Genomic DNA, 18,980 nt, shown 5'->3' with positions numbered 1-18,980 from the left:
GCCCAGGTCACCAGTCATGTAGTCATGTAGTCATGTAGTCATGTAGTCATGTAGTCATGGAAGTAACTTCGACGATGTATCCCCACAGACCTAAGCTACCCAATGGGATGGATGTATCTCGTACGTACTCTATATCACATGCAACGATATCATCAATGCCATATGTATGTCTATCAACATTTTATATATCCATGTTCGAGTCATTTCGAATTTTCAGCATATATCAATTTGAATGAAGAAGATGTTGATGAATTGTATATGTAACATGATCAATGTCCAAAAGATTATCAGAACAAAAAAAAAGAATTGTCCATTCGACAATGGTCCATTCACTCAACTAACCCCTTAACGGTACAGGACTCTTACAAGGACTAGGAGTTAACAATCCTCCATTACCCAATCCAGCTCCCATCCCTACACCTACACCTGTACCCTTGGTGGAACTCAAACTCGAACTGACACTTGTCCCCCTTTCTCGCTTTTGGTGATCCTGTTGTTTTCGACTGATTTGTCTCATTTCTTCAATTTGTTCAGGTGTATGTGCGAGAGATGCAAAGATAGGTTGGAAATCTCCTTTTTCCCCAGACTGCGACTCTGGTTCATCACCTTCAATTTCAACTTCAGGGGCATGGATATTCTCGTTGTCCGTGACAACTCCATCATGATAATAGACATTACCTCTCTCACTATCTAACATCACTCTAATCACCGTACCTGTATCCGTATTCGTAATCGTATTCGTATTCCCATTCGTACTCGGATTCGAATTAGGTTCTTCAGTGGAAAGTACACCCTCTGCACTTTCACCGATAGACCCTTCATCTTGATTACCATTACTTGAGCTACTCGTCGGTTTATCAGATGATTCAACTTCTTCCTCTTCAACCACTTCCCCATTCCCATTGTCATTGACATTTTCGACCACAACCGCAGACAAATGTTGAACTTTCTTTTTCAACACCGACGATTCAATACTCTGTCTTCTCCTTTCCCTATCTTTCTCACCTTCCTGTCCATGGCCATTCGGATGACCTAGTCCAATCGGCATAGTGGAAGATCCAATATCCATAGGATCCCCCATAGGATCCATCGAGTCCATTGGATAACTGATCATCTCTCCATTCCCATTTGGCGCACCTACGAAACTGCTCGTTCGTCGATACGGACTAGGCGAATGCGAGTGCGTATGGTGATGATAATGTGTATGAGTAGGATGAAGCATCGGTGAAGGATACATCCCAGGTGAAGGATACGGTATGAATCCTCCTCCCATTATGGGTGTGTTCCTACCTGGACCTGGACTAGGCACGTATGGTGAATTAGGCATGGGAGGAAGAGGCGATTGAGGGTGAAGCATAGGTATGGGTGAAGGTAGAGGAGGTAACATGATGCCTGAATCTCGAAGGGTGATTTCATATGTCGACAAGCGACTAAGAGCGGTGGTGTAAAGCTGTTGCATCTGAGCCAACCGACTTTGAAGCTATATGACACAAAACAAATCAGTGAGATTACTCAAATGATCATGAGGGGACTCGATACTCGAAACTCAGTCACCCACCTCAGCTTCTCTCCTTCTTTCCTGCCCTCCAGTCATCCCCTGACCTTGACCATGACCTTGAAGCGATGATCCCTGACTGTCGCTCCTGACATAACTACCTCTCTTCGATCTCTCCATTTCACCTCTGATCTTCTCCTCACCCATCCGAGCTCTTACAGCTTCCTCCTTCGCCTTCGACTCCTCAGCTTTCGCCATACCGATCTCCGCCCGGAGCTGATCGATCGTCTCGTCCCTTCGCTCCACTATCTCCCTTAACTCCGTCACATTCAGGTTGGGTAAAAGAGTAATAGATGATGTACGGGTATGTTGATGTCTTACTCTCCTACCTCCATTGGTCAAACTTGTACTAGTCGTAACAAGTGAATTACCGTTAATGTGATTCTCGATTATCTCATCAGGATTGTTGATGAGATTTTTCTCTGAAGACGAAGTTTCCATCATCGCTGTTGATCCGTTAGTCCCGGCTGAAATACCATTAGGCGTCTTGTTCTTCTTTTTCTTCTTTTTATTGGTATTACCAGGCGTCTGAACAGCAGGTGGTAGATACCCTTCATCAGGATAGATTGAAAATCCTTCGAATTTCTTTTTGGCTGGTCCTTCAATTGGTTCTTCTTCAGTTTGATCATTCACACTGACACTACCAGCATCGTCCGAGATCTCTTCCATGCCCAATCCGTTCACTCCGTTTACTCTACTGAGTTTGGATGGTCCAGCGATGGGTGAAGGTGGTAATGGGATGTTCCAAGGGTCCATCGAATTGATACACGGTTTGGGAACGATGATAGGTGGAGGTGGTTTTTGTCTGCTTGGAGTAGAAAGTGGAAGTGGTTTAGACGATTTAGGATCACTCTTCTGTTGTAGTTTGCTGGACGAAGCGTTGTTCGGATGCGTATTGGAGAGTGATCGCTTAAACTTGGTAGGTGTAGGGGAGGATAATGATTTTGAAGGTGGAGGAGCAGGAGAAGATTCTATTGAACTTCCACCTGTCCCAGTATCTGTTGTAGGTGGTTTCAAATGTGAATTTATTCTTTTCCTGTTACCACTCTGATTTTTATTCTTCTCTCTACCTCTATCCTTGATCGAGCCGCTATTACCCGCTTTGATTGGTATATCATCTTTCTCCTCTGCTTTGTTGGACTGCTCCTCTTTTTCTGCCATCTTCATCAGCTCTAGTTCCCTCTTCCTAGATAATGCTTCTTTACGTCTGCGATGCCATTGATCGATCGGTGGTCTGACGAAGAAGTAGATCGCACCGATGACAAGAACGATCGTACAGACCAGTAATTGACCACGCCAAGATGCGAGGAAGGTGATAGTTTGATGGGAGAGGAAAGGTGATGGCGGTGGTGTGTAACGTGGTATGGGTGGTCGATTCATGTTGACTCCTCGACGTTGTTGGTTGGACATGGTGAGAAGGCGATGGAGCAGAAAGGGAAAAGAGGAGCTAGGTGATTGGGTGAAGTGAGATCAAGGTGGGTTCAGTTCAGTTGGACGTAAAAGAGAACATGGGTCGAGTGTGAGGAAGGGGCTTAGTTTAGCTGGTCCGATCGATGATCTTGATGAGTTGATACTATAAGCAAAAAACAGAAAGAGATTATTAGTGATCACGAGGGATACAACGATGATGGTGGTGGTGGTGGGGTAGCAAGGTCACCCAAAGGAAGGGGAATCGCTAAGCGAAGAGTATAATACTAATCACAAAAAAAGAAAAATGAAAGAAAGATCGACGGTGAGACATCAACGAATCGGATGACCGATGAACCGAATATCACCGCTTCCACAGAAAGTAGATGAAGACGAAAATATTCGATAGTTAGATCTGTGATGAATGTATGTCGTACAGCGCGTATGACATGTATGATCGATAGTTACACAGCATGGTACTGTGAAGTGAATCAACGAAGGATTAAAGGATGGGAGTGGATAGGGTATGGAGATTCCACTTAATGATTTGCATAATGGCAAGGGGGATAGATCATGTGGGTTCCAAAGGAATTATAGATTGTCTGTGTGGGATCTGAGAGAAGGACGAAGAGCATGGAATGGAAAAAGTACTCACCTCTTGCTTAATCGAGGACAAGTTCAGCTTCCTCCGCACAGTAAGGTACTGAGATACTTGATGAGTACGAGCGATCTCGAGATGCGATATATAGTCCATCAAATTACTCTCCCATACCATCTAATGCTAGTAATCATATATGAAGGTATGTAGTCCGTTTTTGTTTGAGAAATGAATGTGTTATGATGATGCTGTATCTTTCCAGAGAAATGCATTTAAATCGAATTGAATTGGATCGGGCAGACGAGAAGGGAGATTGAGCCAAGAAAGAGGTAAGACTTCTTCTGTTCTCGGCGTTCCTTTCCACTTTTTTTTATCTTTGATATTGCTTCACTGCAATTGTTTTTGGTAGATGTTGTGATATATATGAGATGGGTATATACCTCGATGCTGTGTATAGGTAGGGTAAAGAACGTTAAACTGGAATAAACGTTGTGATTATGTTGGATGTCGGGTATTGCCGGGTTAGGCAAGGTGACGATGATGATGATTTTTCAATGCAGATGAGTATGCAATGAGGGGCGGGTACGATGCGACCGATGCAAGTAAGAAAGAGAAAGAGAAGAGATTGATTACGATGGAGACGAAGAAGGAGGAGGGGGTGATTTATTGTTGTATCGATGTGATGGTTGATGATGCTGATGGTGATGATGCTGTACCCCCCTACCATCCTCGTCGAAGTGCCCGTGCTCAAACTTGGACTCACCTCATTCTCAATTCGGCAATCACCGCCCACCCAACTTTGAATCCCTCAAGTCCTCACTTGAACACCTCCCACACCTGAATCGGGTAACCGACTGTGCCACACTGAGATCTGGGAAAACACGTGGCGGGGCCAAGGGAGGGAGAGGGATCCGAGCGCACGTGCGATAATGTTGAATGGAGATTTGTTGATATCTAACGTCATGATCCTCATACAGGCAGGTCAAAAGATTCTTTTCATTCTCGACACCAAGCTCCATTCTTTCCTTCAATTATATACCAATAACATATATCAGCACTTATTCGAACCTCTGAGCGATAGCAGCTTTCATCGTTAAGATACAGGAAGGACAAAGAACGTAGGACAGCGATACGATCTGAACCCGCAGCAGACCCACTTCCCATCGATTGAATTGATACATAAGCACCATGTCAACTCAACCTCTGCTCCAACGGACTGCTAAAAAGGTATGTCCCATTGAACCAGGCCAGAAATATCACTCATAGAGGATATTAGCTAATGGTACTTGCTCACATTTTCACTATCTTACCCCGTATGGTAATCCGATCTTGACCTTATCATGAATTCTCACACTCATACTTCGCAAAACTACTTCTGTCGACTGGTACCGTTTTCACCTGACCAAACGAATCGCATACCTTGATTTATGTTGTATTTCAACCTTCAACCATCAACAAATAGCGAATCGCTTTACCAGTCCGAGTAGAACCCAAAGTGTTTTTCGCCAATGAGTGAGTGATACAAATTTCTCCGCGACAATCTCATCCTTGTCAATCTACGGTCGTCCTTTCGTACCTCTTTTCCTTCTCGGTACGATCGATAACTGAACATTGAATATGATTTCAGACGAACGTTCTTATCATGGCTTCATTTCGCGGTAGTCTTAGGTGGTTTGGCAGTTGGTCTATTGAATTTTGGTGATAAAGTGAGTGCTTCTTCTTTTTTTTCCCTTCTCTTGAACTTGACAACCTATTGCAAGACCTGAACACGATCTGGTTCGACTGTATCCATACCATACGATGATGAAGTACTGATATTATAATATCGTTATAGGTCGGAAAGATATCTGCTGCGATGTACACCGTGATCGGTAAGTCCCACCCTACATCACTCCTATGCCTATCAAGAATCTCGATAGACCAGAGTGCTAAGGACTTGTGCACGTGTGATGTTCGTAGCCATGGCGGTGATGCTCTACGCTTTAGTGATATATCAAATGCGTGCTCGATCGATTAGATTAAGGACTGGTGCGCCATACGACGATAGACTTGGACCGGTGAGTTATTACTTTCTCTTGCTCCTTTCAAGATTGTTAGCTAATTGCTGGATTGGTTAGACCGTTTTGTGTGTCTGCTTATTAGGTGAGTTTGCATAATCCCTCATACTGTACCAGACGATTAAGCTGATGAATATGATGTCGAGTAGCTGCGATCGTCACCAACTTTATCCTCAAGGCGGTATACGAGTAGACTCACCTTCGTTCGATAGGGGAAGGCGAAGTGTGTGATATTGAGGTAGCGAGGAAAAGTTTTTGGTATGGACCAGAATGAATGGTAGTACGGGTTCACCTTTTTGAACATACATACCATTTGTCGTATTCGGTATCTCCACTCGCAGAATATCAGGTTAGTAATCTCATTTCGTTCGAATATCCTATAGATCTTATCCACGTAGCCTCTTCACAAACTCTTTCAATCAATTATATATCGTGTATGCATGGTTTCTTTACTATCTCACTGTTTTATAAGGAGGGAACGGGAATGCGGAGATGATGTGGATGTCCACTTTACGTTTGTATGATGTGCCACAACGTGTCTTGACTAAACGGTGACGTGAGGGGGTGTGTGAGATGGATGTAGGAATGTGCGAATGATGTGTGTGAAGTCAAATTCAGCATAGACATTGCTCTCTTACTTTCTCTCTTCTATTCATATCTAACTACTCATCTCATATATCGTTATATCCATCTCATTCTCATACAGATATACTAATTCAACATGTCTTGGCAAGGTAAGTAAAGTACTCTCTACGCAATCCATCACCTAGTCATCGAACGATCGAATCTACCTCTTCCTTCTTCCTCCCACTGGTATACTATCCCCTCAACACAATGCTGATCAGATTCAACCTCGAACCCACAGCCTACGTAGATGATCAGCTCGTAGCTACTGGTAAAATCACCAAAGCTGCTATATTGGGTAAACAGGGTGGTGTATGGGCTGCTTCGAGTGGATATAATGTGAGTGGGGGCGACGTTCAGCTTTGCCCTTGTCTCTAGTGATGTGAAGTATGATGTGGTCCGAGAGGTCATCTGGAAAGACTTAGGGCCATACCGGTGAATCGTCAAGAAGCCATTGAAGATGGAAATCGATAGAAAACTGTACAGATAGTCATTTATCCAGAATTATGGTCCATTTCTTCCCATATACTATCTATTACATACTTTCATGTGGAGACTTAGAATTCCATGACTTATATGTGAAAGAACCATCTTGCTAACTATACATTCGATGATTATCTCGCAGCTCTCACAAGCCGAGCAAGATGCAGTGGTCAAAACAGCTTTCACTCAACCTGATCAAGTGAGAGGTGAGTCAGAATGATCGTACTGTTCTGCTTTCATCAGGGAATACTGATTTTATCATGTTACCTGATAGCCAACGGTATCACCCTCAATGGTTTCAAATTCATGACCCTCCGAGCGGACGCCGACGAAGTGATTGGACGAAAGGGGGTGGGTACAAGTTCTCGTACGAAAGAAAGTAAAGGTTTAGTGCTGACAAGTTGGATGATAGGAACGAGGTGTTTTCATTATTCCTACCAACCAGGCTATCCTCGTTGCCGAGGTAAGTTTGTCCTTATATCTTCTTTAGCTCCCTCACATCCAGGTTGAATTTTCCAATCGTCAATGATTATCATTGTGATATCGCATTCTTTGCTAATCATTTTGTTTGTATGATGTAGTACGACGCACCTACCTCAGCAGGAGAAGCTAATGTGGTGGTTGCCAAACTTGCCGATTACCTGAAATCCGTCAACTATTAGATTATCACAAATTGAATCGGCGTAGAAAGTGGTTTTGCTTAATGAGTTGGGAATGGGATCAAGATGATATGATATAATATATATATCATTCAGGGATGAGATGTAATTTCATTTTTTCCATTGTCATGAAGAACAAAAAACATTGAACAGGATTCCACTCGAACGGCATTTGTCAACATTGCAGATCACTTACTTCGGTGAACCAACTTTGCAAGTCATGCTGAATTTTTTGTGCAACTGGGTACTTTCCCTAATATTTAATTGGTCAGCTGACAACCTGGAAAGGAAATTATATCAACTTCTGATCAGTGGTATACATACCAATGGCTCAAAGTCATACAGTGGAGTTGATCGTGATCATATTCATCTCGTCATTTCGATATTCATACAAGAAAAGCAACGCAACGAAAATGCAGAGGTGTGTTCATAGAAAATGATATTTTACTTCTACTTCTGCTGTTGGTTTTGTTCCCCTTTTTGCGTTTTCTGTATCTCGCCATTCTGCAAAGCCAATAATCTCCTAGCTTTCCTATTCAGCTTTACCCCTTCTTCTTGTCCTTCTTTCTGCTGATTCGTATCTTTTGAATTTGTAGATATAAGTTTCTTTGCTTTTTCCTCTTGACGTTGTTTCTTATTCGATCGTTTTCTCTTCTTATCCTTTTTCTCCGAATCCTTTTTACCCATTTCTTTCTGTCCGGTTGACATGGCCTTCTCATTTGCTTTGGCTTTGGCTTCAACTTCTACTTCTCCCGAGTCCATCTCTGCTAGTATCTCATCTACTAAATCTCGAGGGTCGGTATCCCCTGGAGGTGGGTTGGTAGTTAGCCGAATAGAATATCGCTTGAGAGATCGTTTGTGTAGCTATGTACAGAGGATGATGGTCAGTATTGGAATGTGATCGCAGATGATATCATATGATGAGATACCATTCAATCAAGACCTTCGATGCGTCTATGATACATCCTTAGAGATGGTAACTCACTTTACTCTCCAAATGCACTCTAGTCATCTGATCATTCTTCAATACCTTATCTGGACATAGAACACATAGGCTCTCCGAGGGATTATGAGGTGAGGAATAGATAGGGTCTGTAAGTGCTGATTCGAGTGATATGGGGAATACTAAAAGGACGAATTAGATTAGCTCAGTCAAACTACGATATAACGAAAGTGGTGAGAGAATAGGAGAGAGGAATGATTAGACTTACTGGATGATGATGATGAACTTGCATCTTCCTCTTCATCTACATCTTCATCTTCTTCGTCTGATCCCGATTCTAGTCCTTCGATATCCACATCTAGATCTATTCTAAACTATTAGCAGATGTAGATCACGAACGTGTACTCATTAACCCACCTCCATCTTCGTCCTCATCATTGTCCTCGTCCTCATCCTGTTCTTCATCTTCATCCTCATCCTCATCCTGGTCCTCATCATCATCATCGTCATCACTCTCACTCTCACTCCAGCCTTCGCTCCCACTCCCACTCTCACTACCATCGGCATCCTCACCCATCTCTCTCATGGCAGCTTTCAAATCAGTTATACCATCTTCGTCTTCCCTCGCTCTCTTCTTCATTCGTTTTCCGTTAATTTGTATAATGGCATTCTGTCTTTGTCGTCGTAGATTCGGCGTTCTTGATGCTACCGTGTCTCGTTCGATAGGCTTTCAGATCTTTGGAAAGAGTGCTTAGCTGGATAGATAAAGTGGTATTGAATGATCTTTGTCTGATATTGTTGGTGTCCGTTGCAGTCAAATTAGCCATTCTGAAACTGAAATTTCAGTTCCAAAAATCGAAAAACGTAAGACTGACATAGCGGAGGTCGCCGCTGGTCTCCCCCCTTGAAAAATGCCAAGAGCGGATCATGATAACTTTCGCGAGAGTAAGACTATAGCCCGTGACTGCGAGATTCGTTGGCATAGCTTTCAAAGACCTCACGGCCGAGACCTTTCTGTATCTTGGTGTATATCCGTGCTGGATGAACCGCGACTGAACATCTGGGAGAGGATAGGACAAAGATTCTTTTGCCAGAACACCGAAGGAGCCACCACAAGTCATACTAGAGGCGTCGAATTGAGCACAGATATTACAGTTCAGCCAATAATGACGTCTTGCTATTGTGACTGTGACCTTTCTTTCAATTGATACATCTATGTATGGTCACCTGCTCTTGGGTATTCGGTGGATCTTCCATACGTATGGGTATCAAGTCAGTCATTAATCAGTCGTATCGGGAAATAAAATGCTACTCTGTACCAATGATGGAAGTGCAAGTGCATTTATCCCAACCGCGGTGCCTGACTATCTCTGGTATTGAGTGAGATATGACGTATGACGTATTTGTTTGCACCGCTCACAGCACTTTTTCTCATTCTTGCGAGAACTACGGGATGGTTGTGATGTGATGCGGTGTAACAGACGGAGGGTGGCCAAGAGCATAAGGATGGGGTATATAAAGCAGGTGACCAGAAGGACAGCACGGATCAGAAGTTCCTTTTATAATTCATCACATCCTCACTATCCAAGAGTAATTCGTGAGTTCTTCTTTTACACTGATATTTTGAGTATATTTCGGACCTCCAATTGACATTTGCCACCATCTGTAGATAGATATAAAGCGACACCTCTGCCTATATCCTTCTCCGACTGTGATCTATCACCAACACTACACATAGATATCCTTTACAAACCGACTAGTTCAATATGGCAGCTGGTATTCAGTGCGGCTCGTTCCTGCTATTCGCAGCTTTCGCGCTACTCCTAGTATCTACTCGTAAGTGATCGACCACCATTTGCGACGATATGTTGCTGATGTACATGTACTGGCATATAGTCTCAGCACCGGTATTCAGGCAGATATCATTCCTTGATATTCGAACGGGAAGTCAACAATTGGCTTTTGGTGTATTTGGGTATTGTACGAATGTCAATGTGAGTCATTTCTCTCTTCGCATCTCTTCGAGTATCTCGCTTTGGTATAATGGTATAATGAATCAAAAGACTGATATTGCTTTGGCTATTTACGATACAGGGAAATGGCAATCATGGATGTTCATCTCGAGCCTTGGGCTACGATATCGCCTCTGTCTCAGGAGAAGTCAGCGATTTCACCTATGTGAACGATAAGCTTGAGCATGTTACGAAAGCTTTGGTCTTACATCCTGTAGCAGCGGGTGAGCAACGAGTTCCTCCCGGTTGCTTCATTTCTCTATACATTGGCATTCTACCTGCTGACCATTGACTTATGTCCTCGTAGGCCTTACCTTTATCTCGTTCATCATCGCCCTTTTATCAGACCACGTAGGATTCCTCTTCGCCGCCCTGGTAGCATTCCTCGCATTCCTCGTATCCCTCGCAGCGATGGTAATCGACTTTGTCATGTTCGGCATAATCAGACACGAAATCAACGATAACACCTCTTCATCTGCTTCGTTCGACAACGCCATCTGGCTTACGCTCGCAGCGACGATTATATTGTTCTTCTCCACTTTCATTGTTTGTTTCGAAACTTGTACTCATCGACGAAGACGAAGCAAAGATGTGAACAGGGCTTACAACGAACCGTACGCTGGTAATGGTGGGTATGTGGGTAATCAAGGTCCCATGATGGCTCAGAACGGTGGATATACTGCTGCCCCCAAGAGACATTTCTGGCAAAGGAATACATATTAACGATTAGTAGAGAAAGGAAACGGACTGTGATTGTTGAGAGTATACCCTATATATGATTGAATGAACATCGCTATTGTTCATTGAATATATACTGTACTTCAGAGTGATAGATACACGCTGAGATTATGTAGCTTCTACTCGTATATTCAAATATGTATCGATTACCAATTATCAATATCCAATGGGCGGAGGTCCCAAAACAATCCACAGCTTAGACGCGCAGAGGTGTCATGTTCATCCGAAAGAGTGCACGCGCCTCTCTGAACCCTGACGGAGTGTTAAATGATTTTCTGCGATACCCACATTTTACATAGTGTCTTATTCAACCAATTTTGCAGAATTTCTGAGATAGACATATTTGAGAACAGTGGAGGAATCATACAAACATACAAATCGTAGTCTCCGTAACGCCGAGAAGAGTTCCTTGCACATCAAAAGGATCAAATGTGGGTATGAGAGACAACCTGACAGCGCCGTTGTTGCGATCACCAACGCTGATTGTACAGGGAGCATTACTTCCTGTTCTGTTTCATGAATCCGTTTTGTCCATCAAGCATTGTTTTACCAATACAGCCCTGGCTCTCAATTGATACTCACGTGGATAGAATCACTGCGAACTCACACATCCGCGCTAACCGACTTGACCCCTCATCATGACCTCAACCATCACCACTTCAGGAGCACAAGGATACTTCAGACGAACATCGTCGGAACCCCCTCTCGCAGATGATCGACCACCCTACTCACCCTACTCAGCTCCTTCCTTCGAGATCACCAATATTGATCGGCTCCAGGCTGTACATTATCTCATCTTAAAACACTTTCAAACTGTCGACCCGCTTACTTTACTTCGTGTATCAAGAGATCACTATAAATCCACTATCCCCTTACTCTATCGGACGATCGCCCTGAGGGATGATATGGTAGAATCGTTTTTCCATGGGATGCTGGACCTGACGAACGAACGTTTCAAAAGAGGGGAAGGGAAATTACACGCCATCAAACAGATAAAAACATTAGATCTTCAAGATGCGAAATCCGCTATGGCTCTTGTAGAGCAATGCAAGAAATTTGGAAGGACCAAGTCATCCTTAGACGTAAAGGGTTTAACGCCATTCGAGGGCGTCAAACATCGAAGATTGGAGTGGTTGGTTTTTAGAGGATATATGGTCTCGCAATTGGGTTCCGACTATTCTCCTACTTCAGATGATGATGATGATAAACCGTCCGAAGTTGGTAAAGTCCCTGATGGACCTTTTATCAATGCTATTACGAAATATATATGTGGAACTATCGAAACGTTCTGTATAGAATGGGGAGGAGGATATACTTATGATCATTCATCTCTTAGAGAAGATGTGAGTTATATTGGATAACAACTTCTTCGATCAATTATGAAAAAATCACCAAACTTAGATAAGGTTATTATTCATACGGATATGAAAGATACAGATGATTATTGTGAACTAAACTTTGATCGATTATCCGACATACTGAAGGATAGGGTAAAGGTCCAATTTCAATTAGATGGTGATTTCCTTGAAGATAAGGAAACGATGTTGAAATTGAGAATAAACAATGTATGGAGATTATACGAAAAATTATATCATGTCAATAAGAAGAATCTAATTTTCACATTGAAACGATTTGACAAAAACCAAGTTGAAAAGGCATTGAAGAAGAATGAGAAACGGTTAGACGAACAACGTAATTATGCTCGAACGTATTATGAAGCTTCTGAAGAATTTAGAATGAAAAGAAAAGAATGGTATAATGATTTTAAGGAATGTTGGAAATTCCAAGCCAAAGAGCAAGATCTGTTGTGCCGATGTAATGGAAAGATGTTTCATGAGAAAGCTTCATCGGGATATAGAAATTGGAAAGATCCAGATTGGGCAAAGAACAAAGTGAGTAAGGAAATGCCGCACCTGGTACAGTGCATTGAGTGTAGCTGACGTACCGATACCCGTACCTACCCTTAGTATCGATCTTTCAGTTATGATAATGCATATCAACCTCATCGATCAATAAAGTACGGCTGTCAATGTGGGGAGTGCTGCGATTCCGATTCAGAGTGTGGATCAGTACTGGAAGGTTGGGATCCAGTGAAGAGAAGGGTCGTCTGTGGTGATGAGCCAGAAAGACTGTTGGGAGGGCCTGATCCGGATCTGGCGCTGAATTGGTGATGGATGGATTTGCATATGGCGTTGTTTCATTTATGGATGTCTCTCAGTCCAAGTGACACACCGACGTACTGACCATGTTATCTGAGCTTGTTCGTGTCAAAGGAGGCCAATGCGTCAATCGCACCTGGTGTACTGTATTGTTCAATCCTATCCTTGCGTGTCTTTTTATTACATTGTTTTGGAACATCACTTCTCACCAATCTCAGACTATAGTAACTTCTCTGGACCGTCTACCACGCAGCGAGACACTCGTTCATCTGCGTCTATAACCTTTGACCCTCCTGACCACACTATAGTAGTGACGGCGTTGAGCTGACGAGATCACAATCGGCAAGGTATGTTCACTTGGACTGATTCCTCTCCTCCTCTCGAGATGACTTTCTGACTCCGTAAATACTGTAGCCATACTATCTATCAGCCCCCAATCAGCCTGTCAAAGCCGCAAGTCTAACTTATCTGCGTACATCACCTCTACCTTTTCGGCAATCCCCTCCCTTCGACCCAAGTGACTGATCACATTTCCATCACGCCTTCGTCCTCTTCAAACACCAAATCAAAGAAGCCCAAAGACAAAGCCAAAAACCGATATCGAATCACCCCTGAATCATACCAGAAAATCCATCCAGTCCACTACCAAATACTCGAAATACTCAAAGAAGAGATTCCCGTTACCCTGATTCAGACTTGCCGACAACTGTGTAATGAACTTATTCCGAAGGGGTACGAGAGGATCGAGATTAATGAGGATAATTATGATGGAATCACCCAAGGTGTAAATATCGAGACCGAAGATGAATCCGAAGAAGAAGAAGATGATGATGACGAAGATGATGACGAAGATGGTGATCGAACATCCTTCGAAACCGGTACTAACAGCTCATTCTGGCCCATACCAGGCTTGAAAAGCGAGGCTTTATCCCACACGATGTTCGTCAGCTTCACCGATATTCAAGGCGCCATTGCTCTCGCCAAGGACTGCGAACGATGCTCCGACTGGTACTGCGATGATTGTCCGAGCAATTGCATTTTGAAGGGTCAGCTCTTTCCTAATGTCGAACATCTTCATCTCGGAGAGAAGTTGGTATGCATTTTAGCTGAGATGGAATTGAATGCCGATCTCTGTCTACAAGGTTCCGCGGACACACACAGAATTGAGGAATTCTTGGGCAACGTCCCAAATCATATGTCACCTACCACTGCGTGTTTCGGATGGCCTGAAGACTGGAGTACAAATTCATGGCTGTATGATACAGACGAAGAAGACGAAGACTGGGCGATCAAGCGAGGAATGAGCGAGCTTTTGCTAACATCAGCACGACTTTACACTCGGTCATACACATAATCCTGCATATCGACATAGAGGATTTCCATCTGGTAACATTTGATCTGGAGCTCACCATCGCTTCAAGTATGAAATTCACTTTCCATATCAGCAAAGAACCGAAGACGAAATCCGCCAAGGTCGTACAAACCCTTTGGAACCATTTCAAGTCTCTCAAGAACCATCAATGGACCTTTGAGTACTCTGTACCTTACTCCAAGAAATACAACAACGCCTTGCAAGATCTCTCAAAAGAAATCAGAATCAAAGACTTGGAACGATTCAACGCATTCAAAGAGAGATTGGAGATAGAAGGTGAGGAATGTGAGTGCTGTAAGGAGGAATGAGGTGAAGTAGTCAGGTATAATCATGTTCCTTTACGTGTAAGTGGCGTCGCTACAGAGCGAAAACATCTGTCGTTCCGGACGCTTCATAACTGCAGCAGAGTTATTGCTAAACTGGCATTTCTAATCCACAGACTTCTCAAGCGAAGCGATATTCCAGGTCCCATCAAGTCTTCAGCAAGAAGTAGCCGATCGGCTCATGTTTTTCTTAATATAATCTCTATATATTGTACGCATTATCAATGGTATGTATATGTATATGTGCCGTGTTTTGTTGAACGGCGAGCAAGAAGAAGAGGTGGCGACTACGCACATGTTTTCCCAGAGGGCAGTGCGGTATTGAAAGAAAGATACACACACACACACTTCTCTTCGGCAAAACCTCTCTTTGTTTCTTTCACCTCTACTTTCTTTCTTAACCCTTTTCATCTTCTCAAATAATCTCAGTGAATATTCACTCCCCTCCGGTATTACTGAAACTACTGAAACACTGGTGATCACGGTTGAATCGCGCTTCCGAGAGAGACATCCAACCAGTGCGGAATTGAGCTGACGAGATATCGATTCAATACCATCAACTATATACCAAATTAGTTCAGAGTGAGTACAGCTGACTCACTTCCTGTAATCAGTCTAACGCGACGGTCGATATAACTGATGTAGCATCATATCTGAACCTGCAGTATTCGTAGGTCACTCTCGGTCACCACACATATATTTCCTCGACGGCTTCCCCATTTCGACCACGCCCTCGATACCACTATGTCGTCCGAAGACACTTCTTATCCTTGCGACATCACCGCCGAGAAGTTTCAAAAGCTTCATCCTGTCCACTATAGAATCTTCGATCTGCTCAAAAAGGAGATCCCCGTCACACTCATTCAAACTTGCCATCAGATGTATGATGAACTCATCCCCAAGATATACGAACGAATCATAATCACTGAGAAAAACTATGATTCCATCACTGGAGGAGCTAGCATCGAGCTGCAAGAATGGTATCTAGAAGAAAGGGAAGAGATGGTGGAGCAAGAGGTTGTTTCAGAAGAAGAACTCGAGAAGTGGGATGAACATCTACCTGATTTGAAGGATCAAGCCCTATCTCATGTGCGGTTCGTCAGCTTCATGGATATCGAAGGAACCACTCGATTCATCAGCGAAAATGCAGACTGCGCCTTTGGGTGCTGTGCCCAGTCCAGATATCATTTCAAAAATGCTGTTTTTGCAATATGTCAGATGGTTCATCTAGGGAAAGATGTAGTGCTACCTGTAGTGGACTATCACGTAACTGAGGATTACTACTGGTCAAAGGAGGCAGGCCTTCAGCATCGGATGGCAGAATTTTTAGAAGTCTTCTTCCGGGAGAGCGACCTTCACATTGTCTGTGTGGATTGGCCCGAAGATTGGGATCGGGACGATTGGGCTACCGACGAAGAGGAAGACGAACATTGGGCTTTAAGACAGGGCATGAAAACCTTTCTGATGGAATTGGCAAGTTTCGAATGTATTCGACATATCGTACTACACTTGAAAATCCACCATCTGCCTCATGTGGAATCAGCCCTCGATGATATGACTCAAGATTGTGACCTCACCTTCTTCTATCTGACGGTCACCCAAAGGCAAGCAAGAATAGCGAAGGGTCATTTGGTATTATCAGACATTCATAATCGCTTTGTATCACTTCGCGAGGACTATGACATCCACTACCTTCCGATCCGATACTCGTTACCAGATATCAAAGAGCTGGCTGAATCGATCGAAGAATACGGAGACGATCTGGTTGGAGAAGAAGCTGCATTTCGCGATATTCTGAAAGAGAGGTTGGAAATAAGAAAGGAAGAATGTGAATGTAGAATCAAATAAGGTATGATGGGGTATGAAACGCTCATGTTATCGGAAGTACAGTAGGCGGGTGGGTCGCTTGTTCCATCACCACTTGGGTAACTAAAAGTTAAACTGATGCATCTGGTCTGCAACCTATGCCTTTTAGGACCAACACAGAAACGATGGGTCAACAGATGATCCATGAGCTCAGTATAACTTCCTGTGCCGTGTCATGTAGAATGTGTGTCACTCATTTATGTCACTGAACAACTGCGCCTCGTATTTGTGACTGGTCCAGTGGTCATCCCTCCATTGAGTTGGGCTTTCAAAGGTAGGCAGTGCTTGTGCTGACCTTCCAATTGCTCATGGATATCTCATCATACGATACTGAGCATCTTGTGAGACGAAACATAAGCTGATGGAAGGATATATCTTGAACAAGCAGTAAGCTCTTCCTTTGCCCAGTTAAGACAACTATCATCAATTGTACTGCATGAAATCACAAGTCCTAAACGTACTGACAACTTTCCAGAAGACCAAATTACCTATTTACCTACAACGTATATGAACCTTGTGTATAACAGTGATCGGAACGTTCGATCAAAACACCTATACAGGAAGAACGGTTCTGACACCATGGAATTCTCTAACTTGGTAGACTTTGCCATTGATGATTTCGAAATCTTTTCCGACTTTGTTTCTCTCTGTATCGGTTGGATCGACGGTTTGGGAGATTTGAATTTCTCGCCATTGTCCGTTAGTAGGGATCTAAGTATATAAACAGAATTAGTTATGCCAATGGGTCATCAGACAGTTTTGCAGACACTTACGGGAAGACCAGCATCGACGAGTCTCTTGAATTCATGGTACACACCTTGGTAATCCAGAGTACCTTCTCTTTGTATCAATTTGGATTCTAACGTATGCAATGTCGAATATCAGAAAACGTACTCTATCTTTAGAAAAGAAATCAAACCGACTCACCCTTTATAGGTTGTAATCTCAAATCTCCAATACCGGAATTGAATTGTACGATTGACAATCTCTCGAAAGTCATTTGATCGGCAGGAGGTCTATTTACTTTATGTAAAGTAGCTTTGAAATGACCTCCCGAAAGGATTTCGAGTAATTCACCAATATTGATGACCAAAGCACCAGGTTTGTATGGGACATAATGCCATTCTTCGTCTCTGCCGTAAATCTGCAAACATGAGATAGGTACAGAGAAAAGTAAAGTGGTTGTACCGTAATCTGTATGACCTTGCATTCTTACTCCTCTAGAGGATTTATCGGTATTTTCATCGACAGGTCGGAAAATTGCATGTCTGAAATAACCTTCACCTGATGGTGAACCTTTTGATTGGACGTTGTCGAATAACCAATCGTCGTAGGGTAGTTCAAGAACTCTCGAGAAGAGGGTAAGAAGTCTTTTGTTAACGGAGTAACTCAAGTACTATGTGGAATTAATACCTGGATGTCAGCCAGGGCACCCTATATGAATGACAAGTGAAGGTTTAATATGGATTTACTGACTTCTGAGAAAGCTTCGATCTCATCCATGAAAGGAAGAACACATTTAGGTACAAGGTCCCAGTTTTCCCATTGTTTCTTGTACCAGTTGAACTGCTCTATACCATCCCAAGCACCTCGGTGTCTCTAAGGCAACGAAGACATGAATTAGCATCAAAACCACTCACAAGCCCTGAGTAGAAATAGTGCATACTCACACTAAAACCGTAAGGGTGTTTGTATCCAGCCCAAAGTCCAGTGTCAGGATGGAACAAGAGTCGTTCTTTATCCTCATCGGAGAGATGGGTATGAAGGTGATTGGCGATAGAGAATTGTCGTTGAAGCTATATGAGCCTTATCAGATAGTCCTTTGGTGATAGCTACACGGAAGATGCTCACTTGTTCGAGTGAGACACCGTAATTCTCCAAGAACAAGAACCCATCTTCTCTGATGGCTCGTTTCACTTGTTCGATCAGATCTTGAACTACGGCTGGATCGTCGGAATCGAGCAATGAGAGATCGATGGAAGTCAGCTTGGCGAAGTTATGGGTCTCTTTCGTTGCTGGGGGCGGGACCCAGTCTGCGATCTTGGGTTTACCAGGTGCATCAGCTGAAGGTGGGTTAAAAGGTTCTGATTTGACCATTATGGTTATTGTATTGTACACTGATTGTGTTTAGCAGTCTGTGGTCTTAAGTTTACGATATCCCCTTCAAACCTCTTATATATCGTT

The 18,980-nt window shown here is 43.2% G+C and overlaps 9 protein-coding genes across 9 annotated transcripts; 6 read left to right on the top strand and 3 right to left on the bottom strand.

The window, feature by feature from the left end:
• Window positions 1-337: 337 nt before the first annotated feature.
• On the bottom strand, window positions 338-2,965 carry V865_004481 (uncharacterized protein; the record flags this gene model as incomplete). Its single annotated transcript, XM_066228261.1, has 2 exons — window positions 338-1,480; window positions 1,559-2,965. 2 exons carry the CDS (start codon window positions 2,963-2,965, stop codon window positions 338-340), a joined length of 2,550 nt encoding a protein of 849 aa, XP_066084358.1.
• Window positions 2,966-4,748: 1,783 nt separating this feature from the next.
• Window positions 4,749-5,810, top strand: V865_004480 (vacuolar transporter chaperone 1; the record flags this gene model as incomplete). The annotated part of the gene is made up of 7 exons (XM_066228260.1): window positions 4,749-4,787; window positions 5,023-5,072; window positions 5,188-5,266; window positions 5,395-5,431; window positions 5,520-5,617; window positions 5,678-5,702; window positions 5,767-5,810. 7 exons carry the CDS (start codon window positions 4,749-4,751, stop codon window positions 5,808-5,810), a joined length of 372 nt encoding a protein of 123 aa, XP_066084357.1.
• Window positions 5,811-6,338: 528 nt separating this feature from the next.
• V865_004479 (uncharacterized protein) lies at window positions 6,339-7,386 on the top strand (the record flags this gene model as incomplete). The annotated part of the gene is made up of 6 exons (XM_066228259.1): window positions 6,339-6,351; window positions 6,483-6,580; window positions 6,867-6,930; window positions 6,999-7,075; window positions 7,137-7,187; window positions 7,306-7,386. 6 exons carry the CDS (start codon window positions 6,339-6,341, stop codon window positions 7,384-7,386), a joined length of 384 nt encoding a protein of 127 aa, XP_066084356.1.
• A 447-nt stretch (window positions 7,387-7,833) lies between these two features.
• V865_004478 (uncharacterized protein) lies at window positions 7,834-8,966 on the bottom strand (the record flags this gene model as incomplete). The annotated part of the gene is made up of 4 exons (XM_066228258.1): window positions 7,834-8,247; window positions 8,369-8,508; window positions 8,595-8,690; window positions 8,744-8,966. The coding sequence occupies 4 exons, from the start codon at window positions 8,964-8,966 to the stop codon at window positions 7,834-7,836; spliced, it is 873 nt and encodes a 290-aa protein (XP_066084355.1).
• Window positions 8,967-10,092: 1,126 nt separating this feature from the next.
• On the top strand, window positions 10,093-11,061 carry V865_004477 (uncharacterized protein; the record flags this gene model as incomplete). Its single annotated transcript, XM_066228257.1, has 4 exons — window positions 10,093-10,162; window positions 10,223-10,320; window positions 10,421-10,562; window positions 10,646-11,061. The coding sequence occupies 4 exons, from the start codon at window positions 10,093-10,095 to the stop codon at window positions 11,059-11,061; spliced, it is 726 nt and encodes a 241-aa protein (XP_066084354.1).
• Window positions 11,062-11,714: 653 nt separating this feature from the next.
• On the top strand, window positions 11,715-13,247 carry V865_004476 (uncharacterized protein; the record flags this gene model as incomplete). Its single annotated transcript, XM_066228256.1, has 3 exons — window positions 11,715-12,419; window positions 12,561-12,968; window positions 13,044-13,247. The coding sequence occupies 3 exons, from the start codon at window positions 11,715-11,717 to the stop codon at window positions 13,245-13,247; spliced, it is 1,317 nt and encodes a 438-aa protein (XP_066084353.1).
• A 1,410-nt stretch (window positions 13,248-14,657) lies between these two features.
• V865_004475 (uncharacterized protein) lies at window positions 14,658-15,129 on the top strand (the record flags this gene model as incomplete). The annotated part of the gene is made up of 2 exons (XM_066228255.1): window positions 14,658-14,892; window positions 15,047-15,129. The coding sequence occupies 2 exons, from the start codon at window positions 14,658-14,660 to the stop codon at window positions 15,127-15,129; spliced, it is 318 nt and encodes a 105-aa protein (XP_066084352.1).
• Window positions 15,130-15,674: 545 nt separating this feature from the next.
• V865_004474 (uncharacterized protein) lies at window positions 15,675-16,778 on the top strand (the record flags this gene model as incomplete). Its single annotated transcript, XM_066228254.1, has 1 exon — window positions 15,675-16,778. One exon carries the CDS (start codon window positions 15,675-15,677, stop codon window positions 16,776-16,778), a length of 1,104 nt encoding a protein of 367 aa, XP_066084351.1.
• Window positions 16,779-17,348: 570 nt separating this feature from the next.
• Window positions 17,349-18,893, bottom strand: V865_004473 (uncharacterized protein; the record flags this gene model as incomplete). The annotated part of the gene is made up of 6 exons (XM_066228253.1): window positions 17,349-17,507; window positions 17,570-17,655; window positions 17,724-18,192; window positions 18,273-18,395; window positions 18,467-18,592; window positions 18,648-18,893. The coding sequence occupies 6 exons, from the start codon at window positions 18,891-18,893 to the stop codon at window positions 17,349-17,351; spliced, it is 1,209 nt and encodes a 402-aa protein (XP_066084350.1).
• Window positions 18,894-18,980: the final 87 nt, after the last annotated feature.

The sequence above is a fragment of the Kwoniella europaea genome, chromosome 1 (genome assembly GCF_036810445.1).
Source record: "Kwoniella europaea PYCC6329 chromosome 1, complete sequence".
Classification (NCBI taxonomy): domain Eukaryota; kingdom Fungi; phylum Basidiomycota; class Tremellomycetes; order Tremellales; family Cryptococcaceae; genus Kwoniella; species Kwoniella europaea.
Note: the sequence above shows the minus strand (reverse complement) of the source record. Positions and strands in the feature narration are given on the sequence as shown.